Raw genomic sequence first — 15,942 nt, 5'->3', positions numbered from 1 at the left:
AAGAAGAGCCTAGGCGCTGACAGATTTTAGATCTCCATACCATAAAATGCTTTCTTCACTGATTGATGAAAAGAACAAGTAGCAGACACTAGCTAGATGCATTCAGTATAAAGTAGAATTCTAAAAGCTAAGAGGAATAAAAATCACAGTAATAAGATAAAATGACTTTGGATGGGGGGCTTTAAGGGTAACGCAATTGGGCATTTCATAGGACCAATTGCATAGCAATTGCCCCACAGAGACTTCATTGTTCAAAGAAATTCAAACTTTTTGTGGTCTTGGCTGGTATCCCTCAGAAGAGGGCAAGAAAAAAAAAAGTCCTTAAACCAACCATCCATCCATTATAAATAAAGTCAAATGCCCATTTGGATTTAATATTCAAATATCCAAGAATTTTGTTCATGAAATAGCTTCCAAAACTAGAAAGTAAACTTCTTTATGGTGCTACCTTAAATATTTAGAAATAAAATGGAGTTATCATTAGACATTAGAAAACCACATTTTTTTTCCTTGAGAATAAAAATGTGTCTCCTGGGATGTAACTGAAGCTAGAGGCTATTTATGATATCTGAAGATGCTCAGGCCCCAAGAAAGACTTGGCCACAGAAATCCAAAACCTTTAGAAATTGCTTCCAAATGGTAATATTAAAAGAGGAAGGAGGGGATAAACAAAAACAAAATCCTGGCCCTTAATTGTGAGTATCCTGCCAGGCATTACATACAGATGTATTCCACGTCTCCTCCAAGGTCTCTTAAATGTACAGGGCTGTGTGGCTCTTAGGGAAGGGTTGGTTCCGTGCAATGATTTGAGAACATGGGCTGCAGAGACAGTGTGCCCAGCTTGGATTCTCGGTTGTTCTCTTGCCAGTTCTGTGACCTCGGACAAGTTGCTTTGCTGCATCCGCGTTTGCCCTCCGCTGAGATCATCACAGAACTGGGTTGGTGGCTGGGTGTGTTAAATGGTTCTCTCCATGGAGAACCTGTGTACAGGGGCTGCAAGCTGACCTGTTGTATAGTTACTGCTGCTGCTGGTGGTGGAAGAACAACTCAAAAACTAAACTAAGTCAGAGCAGAGAGGGAACTGAAGTGTCCTGGTGAGGTCGGATTGAAAGAGGAAAAAAAGAAAACATTAAAAATTCCAGTCTAGGTGACTTCTGAATGTACTCGTGAACTTTATTTTCACATACATTTTTTTTTCCATCAGCTCTCCTACTTCAGAAATCCTTATTTTTACTCCTCTGAGCTGGACCCAAACATAACATGGGGCCAGACAAGAGAATAAACGATTCTTAGGTTCCTCCTGAAACAGAGGCCCTTATTCCAACAATAAAACAGTACAGCTTTCATCAATCACAGTTAAAGGCATATTTAGCGAAACTATCGGCCTAGGACATCGTAGGCAAACACAGCTAGAGGACTGTGCTCTACGGGACTCCTTTGTGGTGGTCACTTAAAATCCACTCACTCAAAGATTCAGAAGTAGAACACCCTGCCTTGCCCGAGCATCAACTCAGCACTGAATACTGTACCCGTGGCTTGCTTCTGCCCATCCCAGTCCCCACCCTCACCCTCACCCCCACCCCCATCCACCCACCCCCGCTACTCCTGGCTCCCACAAGAGCATGTGTGCAGAGTGCTCAGAGCCTAGTAAAACCCCTACCAGCGGCCAACACTGTATGATTTTCAAGCCACAAAGCTATGCAAGTTTGGAATGGGTTGAACGATCTTAGCTGTCCCTGACCACCCCTTAAAAAAAAAAAAAAAAGAACCATTTTTCATTCCACTGTCTTCTCTCTTCCTGTTCTTTGACCGTCTTCTCTCTCGACCAGAAATTACTTCTCATGGTAAAATAAGCAAACAGGTTTTGACTAGTGCAAGTTTGGCAGTAAACAGATCTGACCTGACTCCTATTTCTATGTCCTAGGACGTTCCTGAGAGATCTAGGCTAAAGTTGACCTTCCTCCCTCTGGTCAATGTCCTGAGTGTTCTTGGTCTCCACTGGACATAGGATTGATTTCTTAAGCAAAAAGTCAATTTTCTCAGCATTTCGATTGACTCCACCTAACACTTTCTAGGCCCACAGAACAGCTTTGTGTCCAATCACTTTATTTCCTTGGTATGTTTTTTCTATCTGCCACAAGAATCCCAAAGCTTGAGATGTGGAGGCCCGAGGTGAGAGAAAATGATATCCAAGGAGCAAGAAGAACACTTCTAAACAAAAGACGAGTGTGGTTTGACTCAAATGGAGTTTCTGAATTATACCAATGCCAGCATGCAAAACCACACTGACAATAGCACATAAAACACTGTGCATAGCAAGCTAATGACTCAACGCAGCGAGGCAGCGTGTGCCCCACAGCAACATCCGGAACCTGGGCTCCACGGGACTGAATCCCAAGATAATGTAGAAGACGGGCTTCTATTTTCTAAATTTTGTTTGCGCCTTCACTTTTTAGTTCAAAGTATTCCATCATACTTATTTTTTTTTAGACTTAAAACAATGTTTTTAAGAAGGATTTCATTCTTTCCAAGACAACGCTATAGTAGTGACTAAGCAGTGTCAAAAGTCGGCCAGGGCTAAGGCTCAGCGTTCCCGGGATCAGTCATAAATCAACTCACAGGCAGTGTCAGAATGACTGCTCCCTAATTGGAAGGAACCGAATGCCTTTAAAACTTTTTTGTTGCTGAAAAATGATCCTCCCAACTGAGAAACTAAGAATATATGTTAAGCCCGGAAACAAATCTGTGTCCAGTTCTAAAGCTCGCTGTAGCTCCTGATTGTTTTATGTTTCTGAAACGTGGCGTTGGGGGAGATTTATTTCCTATCCATGTGGCCAGCCGTTTGTTTATGCGATTGCCCGCCATCTGTTTTTCTGAAGGGAGGTTTCAAGTTCTTCTAATTCCCTACCTCCCATCCCAGGGAAAACAGTTCAAAATGGACAGAGATTTCAATCATTTGGATTCACACCGAGTTGGAAACCCTAGCTGCCCTTCCTTTATATTTGGCAAATGCTTTAATGGGGTTAGCAAATTGTGTTCTTACGAGGTACTTATGGGGAGACAACACCTTTTTTCACAATGACAAATGATGTTAACAGTTCCTTCCTTAGTGTTTAATAGTACAACAGAAGACTTCACTAATGTTACAGGAAATCACCCGGATAGACAGTAAAGTCCTGTCACAAATCCTGTCCATGCCATCACAAATCCTGTCCATGCCTTTTTTTTTTTTTTTATTTCTGAGTGTCAACCAAGACACACATCAAGACGTGGCAGGGTCTAACTACAGCGGAGAATAAATACCAAAGTGTACCACTTTTAAGTGGCGATCACTTAGCCCACGGGCCTAAAACACCGCTGTTAACCATGCCTCCCTCTCAATCGTCCTGATCCTTCAACCCTTTAACAGAGTTCCTTATGGTGTGGTGACCCCCCCCAACCATAAGATTATTTTTGTTGCTACTTTATAACTCTAATGTTGTTACTGTTATGAATTGCAATGCAAATATTTGTGTTTCCTGATGGACTAAGGTGACCCCTGCAAAAGGGTCATTTGAACCCCCAAAGGGTCACAGCCCACAGGTTGAGAACCACTGCTCTAAGCCCTCCCACAAGGCCTCATTTGTTTAGATACTTAGGAGTGCAGGGGGCTCAGGCTTCCCAAAGTAACCTCCAACCCATTGCTACCACCATTCCTAAGCTAACTTCACTGGGGTTCATTCACTCTACAGAGGAGCCAACCACTCAGAGGACCAATTTCACATTGACATCACACAGAAGATGTGTAAAGAATCAATTACCATTTTTATAAGACTCCTTGCTGTTTTCTTGGAGAGCAGGTCTCTGATGGCCCGGCCCCGTTGTCCAGAGTTCAGAGTTGACATCAGGAGGCTGAGAAATGTCTATCTTCAGTTCTGTTGGACTCTCACTAGTCCTTGCCAAATCAAAATGAGACCCCCCCAGGGGGTGAGCATCCCAGGGGACCCCTGATGGGTTTGGTTTATTGGACGTGTTAAGTGACATGTGTCCAAAAGCTTCATTGATGAAAAATGAATTTTCATGACACAAACTCTCAGCTCGATTAAGTTCGGTTACCTGTATAAAGAAATACAGAAAAACACAGTAATTTCTTTAGCAATATAAACAAGTTTCATGAAGTATTTATTTAGCCCATGAGCCTGAAAACTCTTGTTCTAGAAATCACGAATTTAATAAAAATGAGGTTAGGAAGAAATCTACCATTTAGTCTCCTCCCAACCCCTCTAAATGAGCTAGAACAAGAAACTCCAATTAGCCATGCACAATGTATCTTATTTTTAAAAAACCGGCAGAGTTCTATGCCATCAGAGAATCTCCACTTTATTTTAATCAAAGCAATCAGTGTCTCCACGTTTGCTAGGTAAGAAGGCTGAAAACGTATCCTTCAACAACGCACAAGAAATTTGCAATAAATGTAATTTAGCAGACTGGAAGGGGGAATCAGATGCAACATAGTTCTTTCTTATAAGCCTGTTAACTTTGACAGCTTTATGCACTATCAATAAAAGCACATATGCGGCGCAGAGTGCAGGAGCTCTGCCCAGACAAATGGAACTGTCAAGCAATGTTACAATGGATGCAGAGGAAACCAGGGGTCTTCTAAGTGATTTTACCCACTCCGTCCTTCATCAGGGCAGTTCATGATAACTTTTTAGTGAAATGGATTTTGAACTTGCTATATCCAACTTTCAAGGAGCAAATAAGCTTCCCACATCAGTTGTTCAGATCAATACTCACACACGAAGAGCTAAATGATCTATGACAACACACTGCCATACAACACGATATATTATTATTAGTCTATCACAACAGATCATTTATAATGAGTCCTTCCAATACCAAGAAACCAGCATGTTCACAATGGATGTGTCTCCAGGTCAACTCACCCTGATCATAATCCTTTTCTCCATCCTTTTCTTAGGGTAAGGGTGTCTCAGAGCACATAGCCCACCCTCCACCACAAAAAAGCCTAGGACGTTAAATTTTCTGTATCTCAAGTCAAGAAACATATGAATTAGTTCTAAACAATATTGGCTTCCCCCCCCAAACTCAGACACTTTTGCAAGCTCTTTCTCAAGAACCAGGAACACAGATGTTTGGGTAAGCCCAGGGTAGACAGAGCTAAGGCATACCTCCTTGCTCCCTGGAGAGAAGACGGCTGGGAGGCTCCGCTGGCGACTATGCTTGCAGTGGCCCAGCAGACCCTGCTGGGCACGCATCCTCTGTCTCTCCCTCTCCACCATCCGCTGGCCCTCCCGTAGCCGCTCGAGGCTCTGCTGGTACTCCTGGAGTTGGTGGTCCAGCTCGCTACGGTGGCGCAGCAGCAATTCCTCCTGTGACTGGCACTCACGTTCCCGAGCCTGCAGCCAGCTCTCTTGGGCTTCCTGCTCGCGCTGTTGCTGGTCACATGTGCGGTGCCAGCGCCGTTGCTCCTGCTGGAACTGGTGTTGAAGCTTGTGGATGTTGGCCAGCTCTTCCCGCTGCTTTTCCAGGTAGCGGGATTTCTCCTGGTCTTGCAGGGGGCCACCTCGGAAGGAGTGGCTAGGGGCCAAGCTCTCCCGCTGCTGTAGAACCAGTTTGTGGATCTCAATGTGACTGTCCTGGATGGTCAAGGCAGCCTGAGGGGATGGGGGAAGGGTTAGAAGAGGTCAAATGAGTAAGTACAGACTTGTGTTACATATGGGGTGGTAAGGGGACCCCAAACGCTATGGTTAAAGGCTTGGTAGTCTGCTGTAGAGTTGGTGGGAGAAGGCAGAACCTTTAGGAGGTAGGTTGAGTAGATAGTCATGTAGAAGTGGGGGTGGTGCATACTGTGTATATGTGTGTGTGTCCATCCTGGAAGGGGATACTGGGACCCAGTCCTCCCCCCTCCCCTGTTCTTGTATTTTGGGGTGACTAGCTCTGTCTACCTAGTATCCCCACCATGAAGTTCTGCTCTCCCCAGAGAGGTGGCACCAAGTGGCCATGTACTAAAACCAGGAGCCAATGTCAACTTTTCCTCGGCTTGTTATTTGGGTACTTTGTCAATAAGACACCAAGCTAGCACAGCTTGTGGACTCTTTAACTCTTGATCAGAAATATTTCTAAAACATGGAACGCTTGCTGGGTTATTTCTTTATATCCTGTTCCTTCCCAACTTAGATCCAAGGAACTCTGAGCTTTGAAATAGGCTTGTCTATAGTCAGTATCACTGGCCTTTCGTATCTAAGAGTGTTTGGTCCCGTGACTCCAGGGGATTGTCAAAACTGTTGATGTTGAAGTCCTTAACTGAAATGGCTTAGTAGTAAGACATAACCTACCCATAACCCCACCCCGCTCCCAACTCTTGGAGTTGCCTCTAGATGGCTCGCGACACCTCATGTGCCGTCTTTACATTCACATGGGGAGGGGTGAAAGCCAACTGCTTTCCTGAGCCTTCTGGAACTGCTTTTTCCACCTTTTCGATCCAAGGTTGGTTAGATTTCAACCTAGCATAAAAACCTCACAGCTAAAGAGGGTTGATTGTTCCCATTCTTGCTTTTGGAGAAGTGACTGCTGGCTGCTGGTTGTTGGGTTGTATTTAAGTCACTCCTTTGGATATAAACTTAGTGTGTGAAGTCACAGCACTCTGAATTCCTGTTCTAGTCTCATTCTCCTGCTGAGGTCCCCAGTCAATCGTTCGTGGGAATTTAAGAATCTATATAAACACTGTAGTATCCTTTATTTGAGTCCCAAACCAGAAATTACTTGAGCTTTATATATTGCTTTCATGAAGACATAAAAATAAAAGTCAACTATTTGGAGACTTTTGGCAAATACTCTTTTTATAACATAATACCTGAGAATTACAGTTAATGCCATTTTTAGGAGCTATGGAAGTGGGTGGAACTCGTCTCCTTACTGCTAGGTTTTAGCATTAGAGTGAGGAGGTCATACAAAAGATAAATCTAAGCTTAAAGTCATTGTTTACTGGGTGTCTAACAGGAGGCAGCTACAGTTAAGGAAAAATAGATACTCTATATACCAGCAGACAGGGCTCAACACTAACAAACCATTTTGAGTCATAGTATCTGACTGTGAAGAACTTAGCAGCACCACAGGAAAGAATGACCAGGACCTGAAAAGATGCCATAAACCAAAACAACAATAAACCCGCAGTGAAGACTCTTGGAAGCTTTTAATTTTGAAAGTTCCCATTTAAAGTGCAGTCATGTACAGAAGGAACCGATGACAAAGAGACACACACCGGTATGAACATATAGCTTGACTCTAAATGAGAAGTCATTACCATCCTAAGAATAAACTCAAATTTTTGCTTCCTAAGACATTTTCAAATTGCCCATGTAACACGCACCCTGGGAAGATGAAGATTTGCCCATTGGTGTGTGTGATCAGCAATTTTCTGTATTTCTGAAAGTTCACAAACTAAGATGGTTTAAATTCATACTTGCCTTGGAATGAGACTCAAAAATGTATTCACCAGGGCCTTTTGAAATAAAATTTGTATTTTTAAATTTAAAAAATAATTGGAAAAATTTTTTTCATGGTCACTCTTGATGAATGACGTTGGAGAGCTGTCATAAGAAGAGCAATGGCCATCATGGAAAATGGGTACTAACTACTGTGGTCTTTCAACATAGGATAATTAGCATTAAGAAACCACTCGCACCCTGCTGGCCTGAAGCATACTGTAGGTCCTACCACCACTTAATACCCTAGACTCCAAGGTTATCCAAATGATAAAGCCAACAAACCCCTAGTTTGCCCACCAAACGAATAAGTATTAGCTCTGTGTACGGAGTGCAGTGAGCATCACTTAGTGTAAGCATAAGGAGCTTATCATGTCTGCTTGAGATTGAGACACAGTAATTTTTCTTCCCTCTCACAAGCATACTCTGAAGACTGGGTATTGATTTCCACATTTAACATTTACATTCAGGAATTCTTAATTCACTCTCACCTCACTAATCTGGGTCCTTTCCCTCTTCAGCCTGTCTATCTTCTCCAACACTAATAAAATGACCAATTGTCATGTTCAGAAATAGGTCCAAGTTCAGCTTCTAAAGAGAGGACCGCACCACAAAACAGAAATATTTCACACCCCATGTCCTGAGACCAGCTCAGAGAATCTATTGGAGACATTGCTATTTCCTATTTGTAGTCAACACAGTGGTTCCAACCTTCCTAACACTGCAACCCCTCGACACAGTTTCTAATCTTGTGGTGATCCCCAACCATAAAGTTACTTTTGTTCCTATTTCATATCTGTAAGTTTGCTTCTGTTATGAATCATAACATAAATATCTGTCTTCCCTGATGCTCTTAAGCAACCCCTGTGAAAGGGTCGCCAAGGGGTTGAGACCCACAGGTTGAGAACCAATGACTTGACGTATTGCAAAACTGAGGTCGGTAGGCTGCTGAGTTCTTCTGAAGCAAAGATACACCTAGGGCTGTACTTCGAGGTGAACAACAGAAACAAAAATGGCTCCACATCTTTTTATTGGGCAACACGCGTCAAGATGTTCAATGTTTACAGCCCCTGAGAGTTTAATGGACTTTTTAAAGTCTGAAGCTTTGCAGGTGACATCTAAAAAACCAGCTTGTTTGTTTTACATGATCAATGGATCGCTCTGATCCCCCATCTGATAATACCTTACGTAAGACAGTAAGGGCACCACCACGTGATATGAAGACTGTTTGCTAACATAGTTTCAGATGGAGACATGGCCAAATTGTGGTCCACGTACCACATGTATCCCAGGATAGCTCTGAATGTATCCCAACACATTTGTAGATCACAGTGCTACATCACCATGCCAAAAAGTTAAATAACCCTATATCTACCCAAAGCAAAAGCCCAAGAAAATTCAATTGATATAATTATTGAGAAATAGTCATAGTACTATGTTTTTTCAAACTTTCTACATGAAACAATTCATAGAATCTATGGGGAATTTTATTAAAACAAAAACTGAACTTAAATGGGTTGACTGAAAATTTAAAAAATGCCAAAAAACCCCAATATCTTTTATTCACAAACACAACAGGATAAGCATAGACATATGGTTTTTAACTTGTAGAGTACCTGTATGAAGACAATTATAAAGCTTCCAGTGTAACCTAAAGTGAGAGAGGACTGAGCCGATCCCCAGACAGACCTGCTCAGAGAAGAAGCACACGTTCTCGTCCGCTAAATTAATAAATACAATGCCATTTTAATTGAGTGGGCTTGGCAGGACACTGGACAGAGTGACCTATAAACCTTATAACATTTGCAAATTATGTAGGAAAATACTAAGAGGGAACTAGTGTTGCAGAATACTCCATTGTAATCCAAAGCTTTCATAACTGAGGAATGGTACTGGGACTGGAGCAAGAACGGGCATGGCATCAATAGTGCTTAAGAGAAAGTTTTCTCGTTGTCAAAATATACATAAGAAACCATCGAATGCAGCCATGACTTTGTTTTCTGCTCCAAATTTAGACTTAATTGTCCTCTAACAGTCCTAAGGTATAAACTATGAGCTATAAAAGGCTAGTGGGAAACTGAGAGGCCATGCTTGGTCCTGGTAATAAGAAAAGTACAAATTAAAGTAATCTGAGAGCTTGCTCCACTTTTAAATTGAGGAGGGGCAGGGAGGGAAAAGAAAAAGATGGCTGATTAATTTTGGCAGTTTAGTTTAAAATGGCAACTACAGTAATTTTCGCCCATGGAAACATTCGGCAACGGTTGAAAGTACTTACTCTACGAATGTTGGTGTTTTGTGCTATCGATAACACAATACAAGTAACCGGGACTGAATTCTATAGACCTGAATACTATACATGCATTCATATCCGTGCTGTATATAATTGACGCCATGGGAAGATGTATGTTGCCAACGTGTGACATGGAACAGGCTAAACTCTGAAGGGATACACACAACATGGTGACCAATGTCTCATTAATTGTTCGTTTGCTTAAAAAAAAAAAAAAGATTGCCAGCAAGATTTTGCTGTCAGGACCCTGATATAGCTGTCTCTTGTGAGGCTAGGCCAGTGCCAGGCAAACACAGAAGTGGATGCTCACAGTCAGCTATTGGATGGAACACAGGGCCCCCAGTGGAGGAGCTAGAGAAAATACCCAAGGAGCTGAAGGGGTCTGCAACCCTATAGGTGAAACAACAATATGAACTAACCAGTACCCCCAGAGCTCGTGTCTCTAGCTGCATATGTAGCAGAAGATGACCTAGTCGGCCATCATTGGGAAGAGAGGCCCCTTGGACTTGCAAACTTTATATGCCCCAGTACAGGGGAACGCCAGGGCCAAGAAGTGGGAGTGGGCGGGTAGGGGAGTGGAGTGGGGGTATAGGGGACTTCTGGGATAGCATTTGAAATGTAAATGAAGAAAATATCTAATTTTTAAAAAAGATCATGATAACAGCAATTCTCTCTATTCTCAAAAATGTCTACACTGTATTGTCTTGACAGCATTAAACATTTCTTCTAAGCACCACAGAAAGCACACTGGGCGCTCCGGTAGCTTCTTTAGTGGGAATCATCTGAGGGGTGGATTGCACGGTCTTCCAGTTCACACCGCTAGAATGATTTCTACGCCTTCCTTAAAAGGCCATTAGTAGGAGGCTCGCATTTGCTTTGGAGTGATGAGCAAACCAAAGCACAGAGGAGCATGCAAGTTATTTAGCCGGCTCTTCCCAAAGGCCTAAGGCCAGATGTGGAGGTGACACACACGTAGGTGAGAATTTTACTTTTCACCAGAAGACATGAAGTCATGTTGCACTCACCTAAGCGGTTCACTGGGTCAGACCCAAGCATATTCATTGCTATTATTGAGAGACATGAACAGTTTTATGGTTTCTGAGAAGAATCGGGTAAAACGTGGTAGTGCCGTACTGCCTCGTGATGACAAAACCAGGTGAACTCAGCTCATCTGGCCGAGTGACACCTGGGGGGGGGGGGGTGGCACTCTTGTTGGATGGCTTATGGCCTTTCAAATGTTCTAATTTCTGAGGTCTGGAAATCATCAATGCACATTAAAAGAAACATTCACAAGGTTGAAATTACAGGAGAGTCGTTACCTGAAGGCTGTAGAGGAGACGCGTTAAATTCTGTATTGCTTGTATAATCTAGGGGTATAAAAAAGATTACATGTGTCAAGTTCTTGAAAAACTTCCTTAGCCACAACTTGAGAAAGGATGGTACATGTTTAAAGCATGCGGTAGCTCACCTCTGACTGTGAAGAACCTGAGAAACTTCTATATTCCACCTAAAATACATAAAAACACGAGAAAATGAACAGCCACCCGACGTTTGGAAGCTATCAAGTATCCTGATATATGGGCTTCCCTGTCTCAACTCCATCACCTCAGCTACAGTAACTATCTCCTCCCAGGCTGGAGAATTAAGCAGCCATTTGACAATACAGGTCTTACTCGTTCAAACTCAGAGATGTGTGACAACTCTTACCCAACCATCCCTAACCATGGCATAGATGATGGTAAAGAAACGCCAGGAGAGGCTGTTACACCTGGCTCTCTGGGAGCTACAGGACAGCACAGGGACTCTGGCTCCCCGATCTCAACGTTGGAGAATCATGATACCCAAGTAGCCAGTGGTTAGAGAGAGACGGCCCCAGGGAAGCATTAGTTGGTATCTCCAGATCCCACCTCAATTCATCACTAGCCAGCTCCAAACCCATAGTGAAGCCAGAGGATGCTGGCCATCTTGTCCTTGGGGATGGGGCCTATGCCTCAGACTTTGTCTCTTCCACACCAGGGAACATCGGGGAATATGTACATGCTGAGAGCTCTGGTTCCCAAAATTGCAATTAAGCATTTGTTTATGTGCCGTATGGCTTCTCTCATTAGTAAACCAATTTATGTATTTAATATTATATCTGCAAACCTAAGGCTGGTGCTTCACATTGTAAGGGACACTCAACAAATCAATGGGTATAAGTTAAACTTGCTCGCATTCTCTTTAATAAGTAGCCATGAACACTACAAACTCCACATTTTATGAACTAGGAAACCATCCATTCTCCTAGCCTCTAAGAGCCTACAGCCTCCTGGATGATGCTTGCTTTTGTCTTAGCACACGTGTCATGTTCAGCCCTAAACAAAGTCAACCATGTTGCTTCAAGGAGGCTCTGAGCTTAAGCTGCTGGTGAGCGAGCCCCATTTCCTTTGCCTCCCATCCACTGCTTTAGTGGAAAAACAAAAACCCATGATATTTCCAAATTTTATATTCTACAAAGAAGCAAACATGTAGAAATGGGTTGGATTGTGTGACATCTGGTTACTGCTCGAACCTCTGGGTTTGGGAAGACAGAAGAAAGTGTACATTGTCTTTTTAATGGACTTCATTCGCCACCTGGTGGTAGTGCTGCATAACTGCAGTTGATCCGTGCGAGGAGAATTTCTACCCTTGGGTATTGTTTTTAATTCTTTCAGAATTTTGTTTTAACCTAATTTTTTAAAGGATGCTGACGCCAAGACATCACTATATATTTGCCTTATCTGTTTATTTCCATTCTCAAAAGGCCCCACCAAGTGTCAGATTTTCCAGAGGTTAATAGAAAGAGAAACCTGAACCCACTTCTCCACCTGTAACTGAGTCAGGAGTCAGAGTCAAGCCATTTTCTGTGCAGAATTAGGCTGCATCGACCAATTATCTTTCCTCCCAAACAACCTGGGAGCAATTGTAAGCTACTGGCTTCACACTTCAAAGTGAAGGTCACACGGAGAAGCACGGAGAAGCTAAGGCAAACTAGCTCAAAGCTTACAATCAGAGTAAGTAGAGTAAAATTCTGTCTTCATAAATTAGCTTGGGCCTCTGAGCTTTGCAAATGAACACTAAGTCAGAGCTGACTTTTCTGTGAAGTTCTGAGAGCCAGACTGGTTCTGTCCTATGCCACATATCTGGAAAACATGTAACAGTAAGATGTTGCGTCTGTAACATATGCCGTAGTCCCACACTGGTGCGCATTAATACTTGGTAATGGAGCTAAATCAATGCTAGGTAAAGTAAAACCCCTTGACCTGAGTCCCCACCTCCCAGCAGCACAGAGCTCTTCCTCCCCTCTTATGAAATCACACATGTCAAGCTAATAGGAAGCTGTATGCATATAATTTCTACACAGAGAGGTCTAGCCTACATATATGAGGAACCAGAGAACATTGTGGCACGGGCAAAGGGTGATTACGTGGATTCCGAGTCTGCGAGAGGAAGGTGGGGATACAGGTGAAGAGCGGAGGATCACAGTAGAGAACAGAAGCAAGACGTCCCAAAGTGGAAATCAGTTCAGCTCACCGGCGCCATCTGGTGGTGAAGCGTCCCGGGGTCAGGGTCACCTCTCAAACAGGGAGTTGCCAGAAGCAGTGAGAAAGCAAAGGTTTGCAATGCAGAGAGTAGGCCGGAAGTCAGAGAGTGCAGACACACATATACACAGGAGGGTTGTCAAGCTTTTCGTTTTGGTTTTTAATAACGTCTCAGTTGATTTTTTTTAACACTTACATGATATAGAAAAAACACGAACATTTAAAGAAGAAATAGTTTAGAAAGTTTCGATATAGATATTTAAATAAATCAGAAACAATTCAGAAAAAAAGTATTTTCAATCCACTCATTGCCCGAGAGCTGAATCTACTTTGTATACAAAAGCAATAGGTTCTGGTTACTAGCAAGTTGGTTAACAATTAACAATACCTTCTCCCCTGCATCAGAGACTGCCAAGTCGGTTACCACACCCTGGAGCCCAGGATCCACATCCCAACAGCCTCTTCCTTCTGTCCCTTCTGTGACTAATGCTGGAAGCACGCCATTGAGACAGAAACAAAAAGGACAACATCAAACATCAGCCGGCCAATTACATTCTTCTGCACACAACTGAAGCACACTTCAAAAAAAAGAAGTCATCACGAGATAATACATACTGAATGCCCCTACAGGGGACGCTAGAGATCGCAAGGAAGCCCGCAGTCCCTGCTCTCCCGGAGCTTACAGGCTAAGAGACACCAAGCAGCATCCTTTGCCACCTGCCATTTTAACTGTGCTTTTTTCTTGGGCTCATGTGTCCATGGGCTGTCTGTGGTACGGAGTCTACATCTCGCTTTCATTTAATAGGACAAAGCTGCCTGGGAAAGAAGTAATTTAAAACAGGTGCCCAGTGGAATTACAGCAAGGTCTCTTGGCAGACCCAGGTCCATAAAAGGCTCCCTCTCGGCCAGTACAAGAGCAGCAGCCGATGGACAAGATTTAGATAGCAGGTCCAGAGGCAAAGGGCACTGTTCTAAGAAGGCTGGAGGCAGCTAGCGCTTTATGGTCTCAGAGTCATAAAAACTGAGAGCCTGCCTCAGTTTCTCCTCATTTCCAGCTTTGCTCACACTTCCCACTTAAGCTTTAACACAGTACATACATTTGACCTAGGAAAACACATCCAGAGTTGTTAAGTACCAAATACAAGTTTACCTTTACTGGTGAAACCTTGGTCGCCAGGATTTCATCATTTCTTTACGGATTTCGGTTAAAACTTAGGCTATGTTCACCTTTTCCTGACTCAAACCAGGCTTCTCAAGGCTGTCTCCTCCCCCTCTCCCCCAACACACACTTCATTGGAGCAATATCTGACCAGGATCCTGATCAAAGTACTCATTTTGTGATGTTTATAAACTTCTTTAAAAAATATGGTGTCATCACGCATCTTTATTTCTAACAAGGGGCTGCCCCTTTCTCTTTGTTTAAATTTTAAAAATTACATGTATCACCATTAGGAAATAGCAGCTGTCCAGGATTCCAGAAAGCCTCTTCTAAACCAGAGTTTTGTGTGAGTGGGAACCATTTCGAATGAACCAAGTGAAAAGCCAAGGTCACCCGGTGCAAGCGAGCACTTCTTAGGCAAGGACATTGGAGGGACAATTTATAGCAACTTTTCCTATGCCTAAAGAGATGGTCAAGCCATCTCCAAACGAGGAGCCAGTCTGTTCCTCTTGCCCACTTCCTCACATTAACAGTTAAATGTTGGAGGAAGCTAAGATGGGGCCGAGCAGAGGTAGAAGAGGGGCTTCCAGAAGTTCCTGCACTCTCAGGCGTAGCTTCAGGGTGGGTAACAGGGTCTCCACTGGACTGACCATTTTGGACAGTAGATTATAATAGTCTCCTTTGGTAAGTGTACTCATGAGCTTGTAACCTCAGACCGACAGGGGCTCGCTTCACAAAGGCCCTCCCTGAAGCCCACTGCAAAGCCACTCTGGTCCTTCTTTGAGGAATCCTCTTCTGCCTCTCTATAAAGAGACCAAACTCTCAGAGCACCGTAATCCAAGCCAAGCCAAAAAGGATGGCTTCTGGCATACGGGTTCACCCCATGCCCGATCCTAACGGCAGGGCAGGCTGTTCTAGGTCTAGCAAATGGGTGTAGATTCTGTAGGATTCGGACAGGGAGAACCCTCACTGGCCTGCCTGAAGGAAGGAGAGGACCTGGCCAGGGCTCTAAACAGCTGCAGGGCACTGAGGAGCCTCCCAGCTGTCCCTGGGGCGGGGCCGATGGCGGCAAACCCTCAGTATTTTTAGAGAGCACTTCCTCAATGGCATAATGTGGCTCTTCTAAATCACCCAGAGCAGTACAACTCCCCTGATCAATCTGGCCGGTTGAAATGAAAAACATATGTGCACATTCTGAAAATAGAAAGCCAGGGTTAAATAAAGCAGAATTTGAGAGGGGAAAATAATTTTGGGTGCTTGTAATAAACCAAAACCAAAAAAAAAAAAAAAAAAAAAGAATAGAACTAAAACGTTATACTGCCTCTAGGCATTCTACTGAACCAAGGGATTTGTTACAAGAAATTCTAAAACAGCATGCCTGTGGTAGCGCACACTTATAATCCTCGCACTTGGGAGAATCAGAAATTCAAGAATTCAAAGCCATTC

At 43.3% G+C, this 15,942-nt stretch overlaps 1 protein-coding gene across 3 annotated transcripts in view; it reads right to left on the bottom strand.

Moving 5' to 3' along the window:
* Positions 1–15,942, bottom strand: part of Arhgef28 (Rho guanine nucleotide exchange factor 28) — a 307,219-nt gene that overhangs the window by 31,738 nt on the left and 259,539 nt on the right. For all 3 annotated transcript variants that reach the window (XM_029468326.2, XM_021180313.3, XM_029468327.2), the window contains 5 exons: positions 13,726–13,826; positions 11,246–11,284; positions 11,097–11,144; positions 5,172–5,657; positions 3,801–4,095 (listed from right to left, as the gene is read on the bottom strand). In XM_029468326.2, the coding sequence (XP_029324186.1) occupies positions 3,801–4,095; positions 5,172–5,657; positions 11,097–11,144; positions 11,246–11,284; positions 13,726–13,826 (969 nt within the window). The remainder of the gene's footprint in view (positions 1–3,800; positions 4,096–5,171; positions 5,658–11,096; positions 11,145–11,245; positions 11,285–13,725; positions 13,827–15,942) is intronic.

This window comes from Mus caroli, unplaced genomic scaffold (assembly GCF_978045245.1).
Source record: "Mus caroli unplaced genomic scaffold, Mus_caroli_1 scaffold_15, whole genome shotgun sequence".
Classification (NCBI taxonomy): Eukaryota; Metazoa; Chordata; class Mammalia; order Rodentia; family Muridae; genus Mus; species Mus caroli.
Note: the sequence above shows the minus strand (reverse complement) of the source record. Positions and strands in the feature narration are given on the sequence as shown.